General features: G+C 45.6%; 1 protein-coding gene across 1 annotated transcript in view; it reads left to right on the top strand.

Moving 5' to 3' along the window:
* Positions 1 to 7,609: 7,609 nt before the first annotated feature.
* Positions 7,610 to 23,026, top strand: part of DDRGK1 (DDRGK domain containing 1) — a 33,993-nt gene continuing 18,576 nt past the window's right edge. The window contains exons 1-4 of the mRNA XM_069976319.1: positions 7,610 to 7,727; positions 11,860 to 12,009; positions 18,074 to 18,198; positions 19,252 to 19,353. Of these exons, the coding sequence (XP_069832420.1) occupies positions 7,640 to 7,727; positions 11,860 to 12,009; positions 18,074 to 18,198; positions 19,252 to 19,353 (465 nt within the window). The 5' untranslated portion in view covers positions 7,610 to 7,639. The remainder of the gene's footprint in view (positions 7,728 to 11,859; positions 12,010 to 18,073; positions 18,199 to 19,251; positions 19,354 to 23,026) is intronic.

The following is a 23,026-nucleotide window of genomic DNA, read 5'->3' as shown; positions in this document are numbered from 1 at the left end:
CATGAACTTTGCCAAATTTATGCTTCATTTGGATTTATTCATAATAAATCTCCCCCAATGTTATCACATATCCACTATAAACCCTACATCTACATAGGGTTACATCCTGTATTATACTCCAGAGCTGCACTCACTGGGTAATCATGGGAGCTCCCGGTGTCTTGGCCCCCGTGATCAGCTTGTTATTCCTTATATTGTGGGTAGGGAATACCCTGTTAATGACAAGTCATTTGATATATATACCCCTGCATACTGCGACACCCCCCCCCCCCCTGAGGACGTTCTCTCTGGCCTTATTTATCACTCGATTATAAGTTATTCCTTTCTCGGCTACAAACAGGTTTATCCAATAAGTGAGAAATGTTTCCGTCCTGCGGCCTGTGCGTTTTCTGGAGAGAGATTAATGGCGACATCTTCTCCCCAACGAAGCCCTAATGGCGGTAAGCGAGGAATAACTGTTTACTGATTCAATGGCAGGCACATGATAGAGCAATCTGACTCTGTAAAGCTGACGCCACTCCATTCACTGCTGCCGCGATGACAGCCGCTAATAACTATTTAATATCACAGCAAATAGAGAGAGATGGAAAATCCATGGGCTGAAACTAATGTCTGGCTCTGGAAGATAGGGCACTATCAATATGCTTCTAACACCGGCCAGGGAAGGATATACTGCCGGCTAATCACCAGAACGGACGCCATAAAACTCTGCACTCAGCAAACAGGAAGTGGTATATTCTCTCCAGTCTGACACAGTGCTCTCTGCTGCCACCTCTGTCCATGTCAGGAACTGTCCAGAGCAGCAGCAAATCCCCATAGAAAACCTCTCCTGCTCTGGACAGTTCCTGACATGGACAGTGATGGCAGCAGAGAGCACTGTGTCAACAATACACCACTTCCCGCAGGAGTCAGGATATACAGCAGCTGATAAGTACTGGAAGACTGGAGATTTTTTTTTTTATAGAACATTATACAGATTTGTAAATGATTTCTAACACAAGTTGATTAAAAAGTTTTTTTTTTTTCCTATAAAATCCCTTTAAGGGGATCAATGATTATGACATTAAGACACTGCTCAGTTACAGACATACAGGACTGGGTAGGCCATATGTATAAAAATAGTTGTATTAAAAAAAAAATCCGCCGGATTCCATAGCTTCCATGGCTTCATGGACACCATTCTATGGGCGGCCCGATTCCGCTATCCGTCGAAAGAATTGACATGTCAATTCTTTCGGCGGAATGTGGAATCCGCCCACCCATAGAATGGTGTCTATGGCACGGGCGGAGAGGCGCACGGCCGTGAACGGGTACGAGCTATGAAATCCGTCGGAAATTCTCTGATCGGATTCCGTAGTGTGAACCCACCCTAATGGTGAATATGGTAAGGATAGAAACAACAACAGGATTGTAGTGTATGAGATTTTATTTTATACATGTAAATCTGCAAATGAGCTGTAGGTAATGTATGGAATATGAGCACCCCTTTACATAGGTCAGTCCACAGACACCATCAGCCTAGAGTCCACAATCACAGTTGACCTATATCATAATGCTGGGAAGTGAGTATGGCATAGGCTCATAGGGTGAACTTGCCCCGTACCTATTGGCATCAGAGATCACTTGTACAGGTTACTAAATGCCCTAGATGTCGGGGTGAGTAGTGACTACCAGATCTGGGGTATTAGATGACAGGCACGGGTCCTGCTATATCTCCAGGCAGAGCTCCTGTAACACAATAACACTGTGCTGATTGGGTGTGACAGCAGACATCTATAGGCCTCTGTGGCTGCCTGGTTAGATCTCCTAGTATAACTCGCCATAACCAGGAGGTAAGGAAGTAAATAAATAAAATTAAATAAGCTATAAAATAAGTTATTATCCAACACGGTGAACACTCTAAATAAAAATAAAAAATACAGTCAATTTCAGATTTTCACATCCCACGAAATACAGGCCAAAAAGTGCTTAACCCCTTAAGGTCAAAGCCAATTTTCGTTTTTGCGCTTTTGCTTTTTCCATTTTATGTTTAAAAGTCCATAGCGCTTGCATTTTTTCACCGAGAGACTTATATGAGCGCTTATTTTTTGCGAAACCAATTGTACTTTGCAATGACCGGCATTATTTTTCCATAAAATATGCTGCGAAACCGGAAAAAAATAATTTGCGCTGTCAAATTGAAAACAAAAACGAATTTGTTTTGATTTCGGGGAGTTTTGCATTTACGCCGTTCGCCCTATGGTAAAACTGACTTGTTATGCATGTTCCTCAAGTCGTTACGATTACAACGATATATAACATGTATAACTTTTATTGTATCTGATGGCTTTTAAAAAAATCAAAACATTGTTAACAAATACACGTTCCTTAAAATCGCTCCATTCCCAGGCTTATAGCGCTTTTATCCTTTAGTCTATGGGGCTGTGTGAGGTGTCAGTTTTTGCGCCATGATGTGATCTTTCTATCGGTACCTTGATTGCGCATATACGACTTTTTGATCACTTTTTATTACATTTTTTCTGGATTTGATGCGACCAAAAATGCGCAATTTTGCACTTTGGAATTTTTTTGCGCTGACGCCGTTTACCGTGCGAGATCAGGAATGTGATTAATTAATAGTTCGGGCGATTACGCACGCGGCGATACTAAATATGTTTATTTATTTGTTTATTTATTAATTTATATTTATAAAATGGGAAAAGGGGGGTGATTTGGACTTTTATTAGGGGAGGGGATTTTTTTATTAATAAAAACACTTTTTTACTTTTTTTTTCTACATTAACTAGAAGCCCCCCTGGGGGACTTGTATATAGACAGCACTGATCTCTCATAGAGATCAATGCTGTGTATATACACAGCAAAGATCGATTAGATTGGTCATAGATTTCTATGGCCTGCTGCAGGCCATAGCAATCTATTGCCGAGCCGGGATCAGCGTCATTCCGACGCTGAGGCCCGGCACGGGCAGAAGAACGGATCTCCCCCCCGCGATCGCATCGCGGGGGGGAGATCCGACCCACTAGACACCAGGGATAGTGTGCATAAAGCACTTCAATGCAGCTGTCAGGTTTGACAGCTGCATTGAAGTGCTTAATTAGCCGGCGCGGCAACGGGACCCGCGCCGGCTAACAGAGGCACTGCCCGGCTGCACGTGTCAGCCGGGATCAGCGCCGTTCAGAGCGAGGTCCCGGCGGGACCCCGCTCTGAACACCCCCCGCGGCACCATGACGTATCAGATACGTAATGGGTCGCTAAGGGGTTAAAGAGTCACTGTCGTTTCATTATTTTGTTTTTGCAGAAATCAATAGTACAGGCGATTTAAAGAAACTTTGTAATTGGGTTTATTAGGCAAATATGCCATTATGTGCATTCACAAAGACTTTTCCCAGCCCCCCCCCCTCTCCTCTTTCTCTCTCCCATTCACTGCTCATTATCAGGAAATCTAGACTCTTTTACATCAGTCGTGCCCTGTCCGTTCTATGGAGAGGGGAGGGTGGGAGGAGGGAGATTAGTCACCGGCAGAGAACAAAGGATTACACAGTGGGACATGTGTGGAAGCCTCTATTCAGAGGTCAGAGAAGTCAGTGCTGACTGTCAGAGGAGATAGCCCAGTGATGTAGCTGTAAATTAACTCTTTGTTGTCCTGTTTTGGTGTCTCATTTCCCTCCACCCCTCCCCTCTCCATAGAGAACCATGAAGACAGGGGGGGGGAGCTTCAAACTGCTTTTTCATGATAAAAATAATCGGCTAATAAACCCGATTACAAAGTTTCTTAAAATCGCCTGTACTATTGAATATACATAATATTGAAAAGAGCCGTGTTGCATTGCATCCGCTGTACAGAGAGGAGTCAGGGACGTAGCAGAGCTCATATTTACAACAAATTCCTCTCTGCTACCTTTGTACCAAGGTGGCTTCCTTCACTTCTTATCTTGACCACTAGGTGACGCTGTTCTATTAATATTTTATAACCTTGAACAGTGCTTCTCAAACTTTTTCTACTGGAGCCTCACCCAATAGACCAAGGCAATGCCTGGGCCTCACCAGACTGACCAAGAGGGCTCCTGGGCCTCACTCTCTGTGGTAAAAGTCCATTTAAAAGCTGAAAATAATACTAGGGCTACCTTTCACCCATCTCCCAAGCTCTATATAGTAATAAATTAAGTAGTAATGTTGTCAAAATCAAGATTTCTGCAAACAGCAAAAGGACTGTGTAGATTATAGTTACTTTGTGAAAACTGGCTCCCCAGCTGGGCCTCACCAACAACTAGGGGGCGCCTCACAGTTTGAGAAGCACTGACCTAGAAGCTGTAGAACTATGACCGCACATCTAATGCTGGGGATGATCAATAAAAAATAGTATGCTCTCTTATTTATATTTAATTTACCATCTGCTGTCCAGGCGGTAAATTAAAGCTTATACAATCCAATTCACTTCTAGTGTGGTATCTCTAGATACCAGCGAGGGTGAAGGGCAGGAGGAGTGACAGCTTTCATCCTGGGTATGCAAAAGAAAAGTCCGTGGAGCCTCATTAAAGTCTGGAAACACAGGACTAGCCAGCTATCCCTCCGGGAAGGACCCAGCCAAGGGGTGGCTCCTGTAAGGAAACCACCAAAACCACCATATTAAGTGGCCCTATAAATCAATGTAACAGCTATTTCAGGGTATTGTCCCTCATAAGTGCAGAGCAGGATTCTGGCTAGGTGGGACCAATTCCTAGTAGAGCCATAAGAGAAGCAGATCGCTGATCTCAGGGAGACAAGCCAAACGATAACACTGTCGGCTGCTAGTGAAACACTCAATGCAGTGAAATCCTAGGTGCATTGCCCTCTGGGTAGGTAGTCTGGGGGTGCACAGTAGTACATTGTTGGAAACTAACATGAAGAAGCAGCAGTGTAGGGGCACTGAGTTGCTGTGACTGCCCTGCAGCTAGGGGGCACTAGTGTTCCTAGAGTACTACATACACCAACAACTCTACCTTGGCTGGGGTATTTAGATACATCCTGGCTCCAGCTGAAGGAAACAGCACTCTGCTTCCGTTCCCATCAGCTGTCAGCCACACATCTCCTCTGACAGGGAGAGTTAGGGAGGTGACGGCAGATTATTTTAACAGGTTGAAATTAAGCGATCAACTGATGAGCAAACATTTGCTCGTTCTATGGCTGATCGCTGTCTCCATTATACATGGGACCACATCTGCCTGACTAGGCAGAGAATCACAGATCACAGGGCAGATGTAATAGGACCTCAAAGTGACTGTACCACCAGGCCCAGGCTGAAGCACTGGAGGCGGCCGACCCACAGTGGGGGGAAACCCCACCCCTCTATGATAGGGTTCCATTGATTCTAATGGAGTCACGTCATGGAGGGGCTAGGGTTTTCTCCCACTAAGGCTACGTTCACATGTAGCAAAACTAGAGGAATTCAGTTAGCCTCCCTCTCATAATGGGAGTCTATGTGAGGTGCCCGCTGCTGCTCTCCCTGCGCTGAAGAATGAGAGGGAGGCTAACGGCATTTCGCCGCGGAATTCCGCTAGTTTTGCTACGTGTGAACGGGGCCTAAGTGCTTCAGCCTGGGCCTGCTGGTACAGTGACTTTAAAGGGGTAGTTCCCCAAAATGTTCTTTCTTTCAAATGAACTGGTCCCAGAGATTTGTAATTTACTTATATTAAAAAATCTCAAGTCTTCCAGTACTTATTAGCTGCTGTATGTCCTGCAGGAAGTGACGTATTCTTTCCAGTCTGACACAGTGCTCTCTGCTGCCACCTCTGTCCATGTCAGGAACTGTCCAGAGCAGGAGCAAACGTACCCTTAGACTGGGTTCACAGGTACCAAATCCACTGCGGATACGTACCCATTCACTTCAATGGGATAACATACCTGCAGTGCAGCACACTGATTGGTTGAGCGTCGGGAGCCCCCAAAGCAAGCCGGAGCGGGGGGGGTTAGGGGTGCTGACTTTGACATACTCCTGCTGCGAGTAGGTCATCCTATTGAAGTGAATGGCCAGGTCTCTAATCTGCTGCGGATATGGTATGTGTGAACCCGGCCTTAGGGTAGCTTTACACGTACCGTATTGCAGCAGATTAGATCTAAATAACTGAACACAGCATCAAATCTGCACCATCAATTCTGCTGCGGATCCTGTATGTGTGAAAGCACCTTTAGGATATGTTCACACTGAATAAAATCAGGCGGGATTCCGCGGCGGAACTCTACACCATGGAATCTCGCCTGCCTCAGTATGCCATAGCCTGTCTATGGGAGATCTTGCGCACCTCCGCTGCCACCGCTCTCCGGTCACAGACAGGCTATGTATCCCATTAGACAGGCTATGTATCCCATTAGACAGGCTATGGCACCTGGCTAAGGCATCCGCCTGAGTTAGTCAGTGTGAACATACTCGAAGGCTGCATTCATACTTTCCGTGTTTGGCACGGAACATGGACGTGGAATGCCTGTAACTGAGGAGCTGAGCAGAATAGTATAGAATAAAGTAAAAAAAAAAAAACATGTCTGCTGTCTTCCAGCACCACTTGTCTCCTCAGGTTATTTGTGGCATTACCATTACAGTACCATTGAAGTGAATGGAGCAGAATTGTAATACCATACACAGCCTGAGGAGAGGGGTGTCGCTGTTTTCGTAAGTAAGTAGCCATATTTTATTAATCCTGGGTAACCCTTATATATATTTTAATAAAATGTCTACTGCGCGGATAATCTACGGGTATTTACTGGTCCCGTAGGCCCATTCGGTATATGCGGCCATATTGTAAACAGCTTAGTATAGTGTACCTGTAACGCCAGATCAGCGGGGAGTTCCTCTGTTCGTTGCCCATAGTAACCAATCACGGCTATCTTAAATTTTTTGCGGCGCAATGTGAGAAGTGAAAGCTGAGCTGTGATTGGTTGCTATGGGATACAGACAGAATCTTATTACAATATAGCTTTGTTTTGTCTGGAGAATCACACAAACTGGGTTGTCATGAAAACATAGAAGTTGCCGTTTCTGGGAATTTTCTTTTTAGGGTAGAAACACGAAGGGCGTATACGTATCATGTAGCGGTAGTATTATATTGGCACTGTGTGGCGGTATTATTTCTTTATTTTCATAGGGAATTCCCAATATAACTGACCTTAATTTTCTTCTTTTACTCTATTAAACGCCACATAAAGATATACAAAATGTAGCTTCAAAACAATTTGACTAAAAAAAAAAATAAAAACACGACTAAAAAAATCCCCGAAGTAATAAAGCAGTAGCGCGCGCCCCCGACAACCACATACCTGATACGAGCCGCTCCCTCCCCACTCTGTTTCTCTATCACCGGCTGCGAGTACCACAAGACCAATGTTTGGAAGGAGCCACCAGGCTCTGCCGGGGGGTGAGGACGTATTACATGATTTACGCCTGCAGTAACCTCTGTACGTACAGAAGCCTAAATAACAATTATGTGCGATTTATATTAAATATTTTTGAATACGCGAGGAGGAATACACGAATCTGCACACTTTATAAGTAGTTCTAAGTAACTGTCCTCCCCCGTAAAGCGGTTTGGTAGCGTCCACGCACAGAGTTGCCGGCTGGTGACGGGGCGCAGTGTGGGCGGGGCTTGGGGCAGTGACGTGTACAGTAAGAATGGACGCTGTGCTGTACGCTGTGGCGGCCGCGCTGCTGGCGGTGCTGCTCTTCTTTATAACCCGGATAAGGGGGCAGGCGGAGGAAGGTGAGCGGGGTCCTAATGCCCTCCTATATAAAATAGGGAGACCTGTAGAATGGGCAGCTCCCAGCCTGGTTACAGGTGGCAGCTGACTGCTCCTTTAAGTCGTGCCGGCTCCTCCTGTGCTATCAGCGCTGGGTCACGTGATCTAAAGTTCTGCATACACATGTAACAAGTTGTGGGGAGTAATAAAATTGGTTTAACCCCTTCAGTAACCCAGAAGAATAGAGCCATATATATGGTATCATGCTGAGCATTGTATACACTATATACACATGAGGCCATGTGATCACCTGGTCATGTGACTAGCTAGACCAAGCACCAGCACAATGGTGCCTGACACCCAGGACATATGCTGTGTTAGAGCCCGCTGTATTTTGGTATTAGGGAGTATTTTCTTTTTGAATGTTTTTAGATGATCGCTATACTGCAGGGGCCCCTGTGCAAAAGATGTCTTAGGGCCCCCATAACCTATTCGTTTCTCCACCTTTCTGCCTTAAAGGTGCACACACATATGTACGCCCGGGTATCCGGTACATGTGTCCTGGTTTCTTGGGAGGCCCCTACAGCACAGATGCCCACAGGGCCCACTAAAGGACTGTACTGTAGTCTCTGCAGGCCCCAGTGTGGGACTGGGATACCTGTGGCCACCAATAGAACTGATAATGGGGGGTGCACCCAAATAAAGATCTTACCAGATGCGACATGCTGACCTGGTCCCATCCTGTACTGATGTATCTGTGACCACAATAACTACAACTCTCAGAATGCCTTACACTTATGAAGCTCTCAGAGAATGCTGAGAGTTGTAGTTTCTGAGGGTACAACCACTTGAGTTGTCTGCTCATTTACACTTCAAATCCCAGCATATCCTGAGGTCTGTGGGCTGCAGTGCATGCTGGGAGTTGCAGTGTTTGCAGCTGCTGTACTTGGAGGGTCCTGGGTGCATTGTACACTGTATGCTGTGTGGGGGATCAGAGTTATCACTAATAGGGGATGCAACAAATGGGCCCTTAATCACTGTAGAGGCACAGGTAGGAGACATGTACTGTGTGTGGCTGCACAGGTGGGATACATGTACTGTATGTGGCTGCACAGGTAGGAGACATGTACTGTGTGTGGCTGCACAGGTGGGATACATGTACTGTATGTGGCTGCACAGGTGGGAGACATGTACTGTATGTGGCTGCACAGGTGGGAGACATGTACTGTATGTGGCTGCACAGGTGGGAGACATGTACTGTATGTGGCTGCACAGGTGGGAGACATGTACTGTATGTGGCTGCACAGGTGGGAGACATGTACTGTATGTGGCTGCACAGGTGGGAGACATGTACTGTATGTGGCTGCACAGGTGGGAGACATGTACTGTATGTGGCTGCACAGGTGGGAGATATGTACTGTATGTGGCTGCACAGGTGGGAGACATGTACTGTATGTGGCTGCACAGGTGGGGATACATGTACTGTATGTGGCTGCACAGGTGAAATACATGTACTGTATTTGGCTGCACAGGTGGGAGACATGTACTGTGTGTGGCTGCACAGGTGGGATACATGTACTGTATGTGGCTGCACAGGTGGGATACATGTACTGTATGTGGCTGCACAGGTAGGAGACATGTACTGTGTGTGGCTGCACAGGTGGGATACATGTACTGTATGTGGCTGCACAGGTGGGATACATGTACTGTATGTGGCTGCACAGGTGGGATACATGTACTGTATGTGGCTGCACAGGTGGGATACATGTACTGTATGTGGCTGCACAGGTGGGATACATGTACTGTATGTGGCTGCACAGGTAGGAGACATGTACTGTATGTGGCTGCACAGGTGGGATACATGTACTGTATGTGGCTGCACAGGTAGGAGACATGTACTGTGTGTGGCTGCACAGGTGGGATACATGTACTGTATGTGGCTGCACAGGTGGGAGACATGTACTGTATGTGGCTGCACAGGTAGGAGACATGTACTGTGTGTGGCTGCACAGGTGGGGAGACATGTACTGTATGTGGCTGCACAGGGGGGAGACATGTACTGTATGTGGCTGCACAGGGGGGAGACATGTACTGTATGTGGCTGCACAGGGGGGAGACATGTACTGTATGTGGCTGCACAGGCGGGAGACATGTACTGTATGTGGCTGCACAGGCGGGAGACATGTACTGTATGTGGCTGCACAGGCGGGATACATGTACTGTATGTGGCTGCACAGGCGGGATACATGTACTGTATGTGGCTGCACAGGCGGGATACATGTACTGTATGTGGCTGCACAGGTGGGATACATGTACTGTATGTGGCTACACAGGTGGGAGACATGTACTGTATGTGGCTGCACAGGTGGGAGACATGTACTGTATGTGGCTGCACAGGTGGGATACATGTACTGTATGTGGCTGCACAGGTGGGAGACATGTACTGTATGTGGCTGCACAGGTGGGAGACATGTACTGTATGTGGCTGCACAGGTGGGAGACATGTACTGTATGTGGCTGCACAGGTGGGATACATGTACTGTATGTGGCTGCACAGGTGGGAGACATGTACTGTGTGTGGCTGCTTAGGGGGAGATGAAAGAGAAAAACACCCATGCTGCTGGGGGGAGGGGGCACATATGTTGGCTAAGAGGCATAAACTTACAATAAAACTTACAGCACCAGAGAGGGGGTGGGGGCTCTGTGCTTTCTCTTACACCGTCCACCCTCTATCTTACACCTTCCAGCAGCCTGACAGACACACTGACAATAATCACTCACTGTCAGAGCTGCTGCTGCTCCTCTTCACAGTTCCGTCCCTGGCGGCCATAACCCTGCAGGATCCCTCCAGCCCCCCTCTCCACACGCTCTCTGTCCTCTCCTCCTCACACAAGGTATGCCGGACAGTGGAGTACAGGAGGGGGAGGGGCTGGCAGCAGCAGCAGCCTGCAGGAGGAGAGAGGAGCCAGCCCAGCCGGGCACAGCATCCAGTGACTAAGTGGGCCCTCCAGGAGCAGGGTGCCCGCACTTCCCGGGTGCTGATGCCACCCAGAAGGCCCACTACAGACATCTGCCATGCTGAGCTGAAACTTTTGAGTCTGACTCTATTGGCCTGGGCCCCTGTGCAGCTGAACAGGCTGCACAAGTGATATGTCTGCCACTGCTATACTGGTTGTGAGGGGTGTGATGCCCTTGAAATGAGTGGAGCGTACCATGTGTGTGACCAGTGCTCTATCCCTTCTCTATGAGGCTTTTGGATGTAGCTGAGCGCTGATATGGGCCAAATATGGCCGATAACTGCTTCGTGTAATAGGTAGAGATGAGCGAACCGGGTTCGGGTTCGAGTCCATCCGAACCTGATCGTTAGCATTTGATTAGCGGGGGCTGCTGAACTTGGATAAAGCTCTAAGGTTGTCTGGAAGACATGGATACAGCCAATGACTATATCCATGATTTCCACATAGCCTTAGGGCTTTATCCAACTTCAGCAGCCACCGCTAATCAAATGCCGAAAGTTCGGGTTCGGATCGACTCGAGCATGCTCCAGGTTCACTCATCTCTAGTAATAGGGCCTTTCGATTCTGTTGTTTATTTCTTACCTCAATATCTAGGGGGTTAAAGGTATCTCTGGTGCCCCCCATTGTTGGTTGTTTATTATGGGGGTACTGCAGGGAAAAATATTTTTTTCAAATCAACTGGTGTCAGAAAGCTATATAGATTTGTAATTTTTGTCTATTTCAAAATCTCCAATCTTCCAGTACTTATCAGCTGCTGTATGTCCTGCAGGAAGTGGTGTAGTCTCTCCAGTCTGACACAGTGCTCTCTGCTGCCACCTCTGTCCATGTCAGGAACTATCCAGGTCAGTAACAGATGCCCATAGAAAACCTCTCCTGCTCTGGACAGTTCCTGACATGGACAGAGGTGGCAGCAGAGCACTGTGTCACACTGGAGAGAATACACCACTTCCTGCAGGACATACAGCAGCTGATAAGTACTGGAAGACTGGCGACTTTAAGTGGACTCCCCTGATGTGATCACAGTTCTTATGCCAGTGCCGTCCACTTGACCTGTGTTTATGAATTATTTATCTTTTTGTAGACCAATGGATTCACCTGCAATGTTTTTTGATTGTTTGCACTTATTTATTACTTACAGCTGACCATGAGCACCAGCAGAACGTGGCGGCGGCCGCAGCGAGACCCCGACCCCAGCCAGAGCCGCGTGCGGAGGGGATGCCGAGGAGAAGGGTCAACCGTAGTATGCAGGCCCAGAGACGGGCCCAGCGCATGGAGGAGGAGAGAGAAGGTTGTAACCAACAGTGGCACATTATGTATTATTATATGTACCGGTGCTGCAGATGGCGGAATAACAAAACACCGTAAACAGTATTTTCTTTCACATAAATTGTCCTTACCCAGTCCAGTTCTGTGAAAAGCATTAAAGCGACTCTGTACCCAAAATCTGTCCCCCCCCCCCCCCCCCAAACCACTTGTACCTTCAGATAGCTGCTTTTAATCCAAGATCTGTGCTGGGGTCCATTCAGCAGGTGATGCAGTTATTGTCCTAAAAAACAACTTTTAAACTTGCAGCCCCGTGCCTAATGGGAGTGTCTGTGCCCTAACTTTGCACCACCCCTCCGTCCCTCCTCCCCACCCTCTTCATCATTAGGAATGCCCCTAAAACATTTTCTCCTGTCTGAACATTGCACAGGTGCCTTAACGATCCAGCCCATGTGCCGGGCTAACACAGGTGATGAATAGGAGACAATGTGCCGGGCTAACACAGGTGATGAATAGGAGACAATCTGCCTGGAGCATTCCTAATGATGAGGAGGGTGGGGAGGAGGGACAGAGTGGTTGTGTCAGCCTAATGCATACACATTGGGCACGGGGCTGCCAGTTTAAAAGTTGTTTTTTAGGACGATAACTGCATCACCTGCCTAACGTACCCCAGGACAGATCTTGGATTAAAAGCAGCTATCCGATGGTACAAGTAGTTTGGGGAGTCAGATTGTGGGTACAGAGTCAATTTAAGTGAAAGGGATTATCTAGGAATAGGAAAAACACAGCTACTTTCTTTTAAAACAGCGTCCACCTTTCCTCAGGTTGTGTTTGGTATTACAATTCAACTCCATTGACTTCAGTGGAACTCAGCTGTAATACCACACCCAAACTGAGGACAGCAGAGGGGCTGTTTTTGCAGGAAAGCGGCCATGTTTTTCCAAGCCTGGATAACCTCTTTAAGTCCTGTTCTAACCATGAGCGTTCACATTTACTGACAGAAAGCAGAGATCTTGGGGAATAAGAACTTCTGGAAAGTACTAATGTTATGTGTTTCTGTTCTTCATGACCTCTGCTTTCTGTCAGTGAATGTCGCTGTGTAGGCCTGTCCTTATGAGTGAGTTCTTCCCTGAAAGCAATGGATTCTGCTGATCCTGGTCCCTGAAACAGAACCAGGTAGTATATGGCGGACATTTTTATTCAAATAAACTGGTGTCAAAAAGTGCCAGAGATTTACTTCTATTAAAAAAAAAAAAAAATCTCCAGTCTTTCAGTACATATCAGTTGCTGTATGTCCTGCAGAAAGTGGTGTATTCTTTTCAGTCTGACACACTGCTCTCTGCTGCCACCTTTGTCCGAGACAGGAACTGTCCAGAGCAGCAACCAATCCCCTTAGAAAACCTCTCCTGCTCTCCAGACTGGAAAAAAAAAACTTCCTGCAGGACATACAGCTTCTGATAAGTACTTGAAGTCTTAATATTTTTTAATAGAAGTAAAAAACAAATCTATATAACTTTCTGACACCAGTTGATTTAAGAGATTTTCTTTTCTTGTTGGAGTACCCTTTTAAGACCTCTGCTTGCTGTCATGCAGTGGGAACTTTCACTATTTACCCCCACTGGATGCAAGTCTCCTGTCTTGGTCATGGACCTAAGTCCACAAAACATTACCGTTCTCTCCACAGAAAATAATTAGTGAAGCCCCCCCCCCCCCGCTGGAGTTCACCATTAAGTAGGTAAAAGTACCGCACTGATGTGATATCACAGTATGGTATATAGAGCTATATTGACTTTTATTGCTTCATATTGCTAATATTCACCTGTTTGGGGAGGGGGACTTAAACTGGAATGGGAATGGATCTGAGTTGTAATACCGCACACAACCTGACAACAAGGTTGGCGGTTTAAAGGGTCAAGCTCCCATTTATTTATGAGGGTCCACATGTTCAAGGCTGATGTGCGAGTAGCGTGCTGGCGGTGGACTTGTGTAATGTTATATAGCTGATTCCTATCGTAAAACCGTCATCCATCAATGCTTGTAGAGCAGAGCTGCCGATCTTCTCACAGCTCCTCCCACACTAAGCTGCTAAGCATGATTGGGATATAGGGAAAGACAGACAGAAATCTCCATGCTGGGATAGGTTCAGCTCTTGTTTTAGGGGCCTATTCCACGGAGTGATAATCAGCCCCATTCGGCCGATTATCGCTCCGTGGAATAGAGAAAATGATCAGCCGATGATCGTTCATTAAGGTTCAAACCTAAAATCATTGGTCGCCACCCGCGCATTGAAAGTATCATACTTTACCTCACCAGACTGCAGGTCTTCTCCGTCTCCCGCTCCCGCACGGCAGCAGCAGCAGCTTCGGAGCGGCGTGTCTGAGCTGACAGACCGCTCAGCCAATCACTGGCCAGGACCGCCGCAGCCAGTGATTGGCTGAGCGGTCTGTCAGTTCAGACAGGCCGCTCCGAAGCTGATGCTGCCCCGCGGGAGCAGGAGACGGAGAAGACCTGCAGCCCGGACAGGTAAAGTATGAAACAAGGGCTGCAAGGACATCGATAATGATGTCCCTGCAGCCCTCGTTAAACGATTATCGGGCCGTGGAATAGGCCCAGTAAACGAGCGCCGATCTAGCAGATCGGCGCTCGTTTACATCGTTGATTGGGCCCCCATCGGCCCGTGGATTAGGACCCTTATAGTTGTTCTGGATTTTGTTAGGTCTGGGGGCGTTGGTATAGATGATGAGGGGGGTTAGTCACCGGACAGATAGCCTTCTGCTCTCAGGAGTGGGGGCCAAGCTTCTATATTGAGGGGGGGAAAAAAAAACGTTTTTGGTAACATCGATTCCTCCTAAGTCTAAGTTTACGGCATGGTACGTCCATAAATTATGATTTTCTAAATTGTTTTTTAAATTATGTATTGCATATAAAGCATACTTTTTTTTTATTTTTTAACCTTTTTTAAAGCCAGGTCCAAAAATTGCAGCAATTATTATTTTTATTTTTTTGTGAAAGTGATGAACTCCATGGGGCTCACTTATCTACGTGCTCACGTCTTATTTAGATTTTTGCCATTTTTTTCCGTAGCGGAGGGTGCTGCACAGCTGGCAAAAAAATTGTATGCTATTTCTGGCACAAAACGTGATAAACTTTGTGCAACACTGTGCCCCCTCTCTGCCCTGACTGCCGCAATCTACAGTCATGCCGCACGCCTCTGATGTCCTACCAAGGGGCAGGTGACTGGATTGCACCTGGTATAAAATCGGAAGCTTCATTGTGACCTTCGGTCATGAAGGGGTTAATGTGTCTGATCTGCCATGGCAGTGGGGGAGAGCTGCTACAGCCAGAGACTGGTCTGATCTGAGGTCTGTAAGGAGAGGGTAGCTAGTCTCATATAGAATGTTTTGATGGTAAGTGTTACCTAGAGAGTATGGAATGATGTATACTGACTCTCTTTTATGAGCAGCAGCTTGTGATCCCAACAATAAGTCACATACACGGCCATAGAGGACTGCAGGGCTGCTCCGTACCTCTTGTTTCATGGCCGTTTTATTTGTGCACAGATCTGGGCTCTTGTCGTCTCCGAGCATCAGTGAAGACAGACAGGGTGTGGGCGTCTCGAGCAGGTTCTCGGTCCCACCACACGTGGGAAGTCTGCTGGCTGGGGGGGGGGGGGTCTGATCTCCTGACACCTGACACCTCGCACATCTACTTCATCTCTTATTCTCATCTATGGTTGTTTCTGGGGGTTCAGTGCAAGTGGCCAGATACGTGATGGATGTGAGTCAGTATGACCCAGTTATTACTGCTTTATAGCATTATTCTGTAGTCTTGCAGTTTGCTGTGGCTGATAATCCAGAAAGACCTGTCATATTCTAATGACATGAAAGCAGTCTGAGTGTTAAGCCAGGGCGGCACCAACAGAGCTGTATGCCCAGGGAGAGCGGACTGTGCCAACAGGTCAACCAGGAGGCCATGGAGGATGAGGCCACCTCCTGCTGCACTGCTCCAAATATTCAGCAGTCAGGGACGCTCACTTCACAAGACTTTCTGATCAATTCCTGGACTTTAGCTCCTTTTTTTTTTTTTTTTACTGTTTACAACCCAAATTGTTTTCAAAATACACGCTGGGAAAAAAAAAAAAAAAAAAAAAAAAAAAAATATATATATATATATATATATATATATATATATATATATATATATATGTTATTGTAACAAACCTAACAAACCTAAAGCCGACATCTCACTCTCAGTCTGTGGTACTAGCATAACTCCTGTGCATCAGGCTTGATGTCTGGGGATTATGCTAGACTCTGATCTATCCTTCACCCCCTACATCCAAGCTCTTACACGCTCCTCTCATCTTCATCTCAAAAACATCTCCAGAATCCGCCCATTTCTCACCACTGACACCGCTCAGACTCTGACTATCGCCCTGATCCATTCCCGTCTTGACTACTGTAACTCCCTACTAATCGGTCTTCCTCTCTCTAAGCTCTCCCCTCTCCAGTCTATCCTGAACGCAGCAGCAAGGCTCATCTTCCTCTCCAGACGCTATACCGACGTCTCCCCTCAGTGCCAGTCACTGCACTGGTTACCCATTAAATCCAGAATCCACTTCAAACTCCTCACCCTCACCCATAAAGCTCTCCACAACTCTGCCCCTCCATACGTCTCCACCTATCATCCTTCCCGTGCTCTGCGCTCTGCAAATGATCTAACCTTAACATCCTCCATAATCAGAACATCACATTCCCGCCTCCAAGACTTCTCTCGTGCTGCACCAATTCTCTGGAACGCCCTACCCAAACACATCAGACTCATACCCAATGCTCACAGTTTCAAGCGTGCCCTGAAGACTCATCTCTTCAGGCTTGCCTATAACATTCCCTAAACAGCTTCTGTTGTTTCCCTTGCTCTATCTCTGACGGTTCCTGCACTTTATATGTTTACCTGCATCGGACATTGGCGTTGTTACTGGCTTATCCTGTATTTCTAACTATGTACAATGGCCGGACCATGGACAAATAAAGCACTTATGCCTGGTGTCAACAAAAATTTATAGTCTGTAAGCTCCAACGAGCAGGTCTCGTTTATACTTTGTATTTTTGTTCTTATTTATGTTCTTATTTATTACAATTTAACTGTGTATGATGTACCTCTGTACTGTATGCATAGAAAAAAAAAAGCGCTGCGGAATCTGTTGGCGCTATACAAATAAATGTATTATTATTATTTATTATTAATATAATAGTTATATAATAATATATTGTACAAAAGTAGTAAAAATAAATATATATAATTGTGTAGATAGTTAGATAGATAGATGAATTGGTATTACTGTATTCTTATTAGCCCTGAGAGTTTCCAATCCTGGACCTGCACCAATAAAAAAATTTGATATGTCAAAAGTTTTCTGAAATGGCAGGAAAATCTACTTTAAAAGGGGTACTCCGGCACTGATAAAAAAAATCAATCAATCAATCATAAACATAGTTTTTACACTTACCATCCCTCCGGATTCTGTCTCTGTTTGCAGGTCCCTGAACCTCCAGTTAGTGTCTTCATTTTTTTCTTCACTTCCTGGTTTGGGCTTTCCCATGATGCACTTTGTCTCCTGTGATGTCTAACTGACTCTGTAAAACTGTTAGATGGCTTACAGCTTGTTCAGCCAATCAGAGCTGAGCAACCTGTGCCATCTGATAAAGGGAGGCTGGCCTAACAGCGCTTAGACCCGCCTCCCTCTTGATGATGTCATTGTCACAAAATGGCTGCCACAGAGCAGCCTGGGGTCAACAGTCATTGGGTAGGAATGAGTTTACTTCACTTCCTGGTGGGGATTGAGGGGGGGAAAGCTAGGGAAGGGGGGGGGGGGCAGATAGGTGGTTGAAGCATATTACAAAGTTATAACTTTATAATGTGTTTCAATTACTGGGAAAAAGATTTTCGCTGGAGCACCCCTTTAAAGTATTTAAAGATTTTTTTATATTTCTTCAATCAGACATCAGTTGTTTCTGAGTGGTTCTGGATTAGTAAAATGTCACTGCCGCCTGGGATCTTACCTGTGCGTCTATTTATGTTATTTTTAGCTGTGATGGAGGAAGAACAAGAGGACGATGATGAGACGTCTCCAGCTACACAGGCTACAGGGAAGATCGGAGCAAAGAAACAGAAAAAATTGGAGGAAAAACAGGCGAGAAAAGCTCAACGCGAGGTAATATGATAGTGTGAGAATATGGCTCACATTTAAGATCTCAGCTGGCTGTCAGTGGATGGAAAACTATTCTAGTGGATGGCAATGCAAGTCTATAGGTATTCCATATACTGGTTGCTTTAGTGGTGGACTATGGAATTGTTGGGAGTTTTGAATCATAACGAAGGTTACCCTCTAAATGTGCCTAGGACTAAGAAACCTACATGAATTAATACAGTCTAATATTGTTACTTAAAAATAACCACTTGCTTCACAACCAGAGCTGCATTCAGAGTTCAGCTTCCTGCTGTAGGGGAATAGTAAGTGCTGATCATACTTAAACAGCCTTTACAGCCTAAAGAGCAGTCCTATTGCTCTATACTGAATGATTGAAATGGAAGACCCTGCAGCCTTAGGGTCCTATTCCACTGGCCGATCCATAATGTAAACGAGCGCCGATCTAGATCGGCACTCGTTTACTGGGCCTATTCCATGGCCCGATGTTAGTTTAGTGAGGGCTGCAGGGACATTGTTACCGATGTCCTTGCCGCATGCATTACCTAGCAGGGCTTCTCCTCCGCTCCCTCTTCATCCCGGTCCTGGCCTGTGATTGGCTGAGCATCTGACAGCTCAGTCAGGCGGCACCGAAGCTGCTGCTGCTGGGCGTGGGACCAGGATGAAGACTGAGCGGAGGAGAAGCCCTGCTAGGTAATGTATGCTGCTTGAATCATCAGTTGCCCGCCGCGCATCGCTATTCCACTCAGCTATGCGTGGTGGGTGACCAATGATTTAAGGTTTGGGCCTAAATAAACGATCAGCTGATGACCCGATCATCGGCTGATTGTTTTCTCTATTCCACCGAGTAATAATCGGCCGAATTGGGCCGATTCGGCCAATTATCACTCCGTGGAATAGGCCCCTTAGAACCAGGAATAGGAGAACAGAATAGTGCTGCTATAGATGTGACTGAAGGATGACATGCCGTTTAAGGGGTATTCTAGGACATTTTTTTTATTTTGTTTTTAATAAACAAGTTCAGGCGCTTTAAATTATTGCTATTTTTTTTTTTAAAAGGCAGAAGAAGCTGAAAGAGAAGAACGCAAAAAACAGGATATGAAACGGGAAGAAGAGAGACAGAAAGATGAAGAGCGGATCCGACAGGAGGAAGAAAGAGAGGTCTGTGAATTATTTCTGAATTTATAGCTGTACACGTTGTCATTATTACTGATCTTCATCATATTGTCATTATTAGTATTAATGGAGCCCTTTGTAGGTGTCCCCGAAGATCATGTCTCCCCTGTTCCTGCAGCAGGAGCCTCCCCCCTGTGCATTAGGGCACCAATTTCGTTAAGCCACACCCCTTAGCCATTTTAGAATTCAGAGTATAGCAGATCAGTAGAAGAAACACGATGTCTGTGGTGAGACCAGTGGAGGCGCTGTTAACTGAAAGAATCAATACACACTTCGCCTGGCTGTATCTTCTGATTGCAGTGTCAGAAGTGAGAACCAGTGCGATCAGTAACTTTCGGTGGAAGTCCTGAGGGTCAGTGTCCTGCCTATGGCATTCTATCCTCAGAGCCGGCCTGTAATGGATTATCCAATGTTAGAAAAACATGTCCACTTTCTTCCACAGCACTTTTCTTGTCTTCAGTTTGAATGCAGGTTTTACAACCCATTTCCATTGAAGTGAATGGAGCTTAACTGCAAACCACACCTGAGCTGGAGACAAGAGTGGTGCTGTCTTTGGGGAAAAAAGTGTCCCTGTTTTTCCAATGTTGCATATCCCCTTTAACCCCATTATAGTTTATAGCAGTTGTAGGTTCAACTGTTGTACCCAAGATGGCGATGCCCCTTAAGACCCTGTGCCCTTAAATTTCTGCTCTTATCCTCACTGTCTGGATGGAAGTTTACAACTTTATTTTATGCAGATTATATCTGCTGCATGTCTACATAGTGACGTAGCGAAACCAGATCGTATCCTAAAGCTATCGTAGAGGGTAGGAATGTTATGTGATGACGTGTACTCCATGCTTTACACTGCAGCTGTGCTCAGCAGGACATGGGTGCAGGCAGAGGGGATTCAGACATCACCAGCCTCTTCACATGACATCTAATACTGAACGTGGCTGTAAGAGGGTCAGACCCGGGTGATGTCTCCTCCAGCTGCAGACATGTCTTCCCACACATCTGTGAAGAGTCACTCACAGTCCTGTGTGGGCTGCAGCTGTGGAGCCCCCTCTGTGTTTTCTATGTAGACGTGAAAGAGGTGTAACCTGCAGTTTTGCAAAAGATCACGTTTTTGTTAACACTTAGGGGCAGATGTATCGAGCTGTGGTTTTTAAATTTTGCAATGTTGTCCCCCCCTCTCCACCCACATGATGAGTGCGGTGCAAAACGACAAAGTTTCACAATTTTTGCGTAAATGTGTGACTTTTTTGATGGTCTATGCTAAGTGCAGACCCTGATTCATCTTGTCCATGAAGCCCCTTAAATAACTTTCTGCCTCTGAACAGAATACTAGGACTGCAGTGTGGACTGACACACTGACATGATGGGAGCGGAGAGAGAGGGGAGACTGCTTGATAATAAACAGAGACACCATATACACAATACTAGGACTGCAGTGTGGACTGACACATGATGGGAGCGGAGAGAGAGGGGAGACTGATAATATACATACATACACCATATACACAATACTAGGACTGCAGTGTGGACTGACATGATGGGAGCGGAGAGAGAGGGGAGACTGCTTGATAATATACATACAGACACCATATACACAATACTAGGACTGCAGTGTGGACTGACACATGATGGAAGCGGAGAGAGAGGGGAGACTGATAATATACATACAGTCACCATATACACAATACTAGGACTGCAGTGTGGACTGACACATGGTGGGAGCGGAGAGAGAGAGGAGACTGCTTGATAATATACATACAGACACCATATACACAATACTAGGACTGCAGTGTGGACTGACATGATGGGAGCGGAGAGAGAGGGGAGACTGCTTGATAATATACATACAGACACAATATACAGGATCTGTCTGCATCAGTCTCAGTTTTTGTTACTATATGTTTTACTATAAAAAACTTTATAATTTTTCTGCCTATAGAGCTGTATGAGGGCAGATTTATCAGAGTTGAGCTGTAGTTTTTATTGGCACCATAGTAATGTTTTTTTCTTTTAAACACTTTAATTCATGTATTTTAGGAAGCGACGTAACCAGGATACAGCGATTCAGGCATAAGGTGTTTTTTTTTATGACAGAAAATTATTTTTTGGATATTTTAGATTTTTTTTTTAAATATATTCTATTATTATTATATAGTTTTTTTTTATTATTTTCATTTATTTATTTATTTTTAAGTGTGTGAATTTTTTAAATCATTTCTTTAATGTTCTAATAATGTATTGGTAGTGTACTAAAGGAGAACTCTGGCTGGGACCATTGTTTTTTTTTCTTAAATGCCTGGGGAGGGGCTGGGCACAAAAAACATCCACTTACCTCCCCTGCTCCAGCACTGCAGTCCGCATTCTGCCGCTCCTGGTCTTGAGCTGTGACCGGGGACATGAAGTGGCAGGCCTGCTCAGCTGTTCAGTGACCGAGGTGGGACACTGCTACAGAGGGTAAATGTCTCAGCAAGCTCAAGGCCAGGAAGTGGCGGAATACAGGTGGCAGCGCTGGAGCTGGGAAGGTAAGTGAATGTTATTTTGCGGGTTCTTTTTTAAATTGGGTCTTCCTTGGAGAAATGAAGTGCCCCTTTAAGGTTTAAGAGCTGCCATCACTATAAGCCCTGCTGCCATCTTGGCTGCACAGTACACTGCAGTCATATTGCAGGTGGGCAGCTAAAACTCCTCTGCTTAGCCCCTTAGATGCTGCTGTTGCCCATGGGAGTTATACTGTTGCCTGTGGCATCTAGGGAGTTATACAGCCAAGATCAGAGCTATCTCCAGTCTATGCTGCTGACTGCTACCAATTCTGAGCCTACACCGTACTTCCCTTCTGACATGGCATATACAGATATTAAGTGGGGGAAGAAGGGACTGTTAACAAACCATAGGTAGTTTTGTATCTGTGTATTTTGACCGACCTGTAGAATAAAGTTAATATTAGTGGGAAAAAAGGCAGAATTTTGTTTTTTTTTGTTTTTTGTGTGGCATAAAAAAAAGTAAAAAAGTAGGTTATATGTACTCAAACTGGGGGCCATTGGTAACACAAAACTTATCCTACAAAAATGGAAAATACAAAAGTTATAGCTCATTTAAAGGGGCAGTATCATGAGAAAATTACCTATTGTTTAAATTCAAGTTGTAATGTTAAACATATCTAATTATTTCTGATGTTTTATTCCAATTTTCCATTTAACGGTCTATATTCTAAAATTAGTTTTTAGTTTTCATTCTGACCACTAAGCCTAAAACTAAGCTTTCCTGTTCTGTCTGTGATGATAAGGAGGAGGCTGCTGGGAAGTGATCTGTACAGGATTACAGCAAAAGGTGACACCAGTAAGTACAGAAGACAATGGCAGTTTCATCTCCCCTCTTTTGTATAATATGTATTATAAAACCTGCCCCATACAAAGAATAGTGTGGGATAATCACTGTTGCCAGGGAGCTTGATGGAAAGGGAACTTAATGCTCACTATGCCTGTAAAGGGGTTGTTCACCCAAACAAATTTCTTTTAAGTCAACTGGTGCTAGAAAGTGCCAGCGAGCTGTAATTTACATCTATTAAAAAAATCTTTCCAGTTTGCAGAGCAGGAGAGGTTTTCTATGGAGATTTGCTGGTGCTCTGGACAGTTCCTGACATGGACAGAGGTGGCAGCAGAGAGAA

The sequence above is a fragment of the Dendropsophus ebraccatus genome, chromosome 7 (genome assembly GCF_027789765.1).
Source record: "Dendropsophus ebraccatus isolate aDenEbr1 chromosome 7, aDenEbr1.pat, whole genome shotgun sequence".
NCBI classification, from domain to species: Eukaryota; Metazoa; Chordata; class Amphibia; order Anura; family Hylidae; genus Dendropsophus; species Dendropsophus ebraccatus.
Note: the sequence above shows the minus strand (reverse complement) of the source record. Positions and strands in the feature narration are given on the sequence as shown.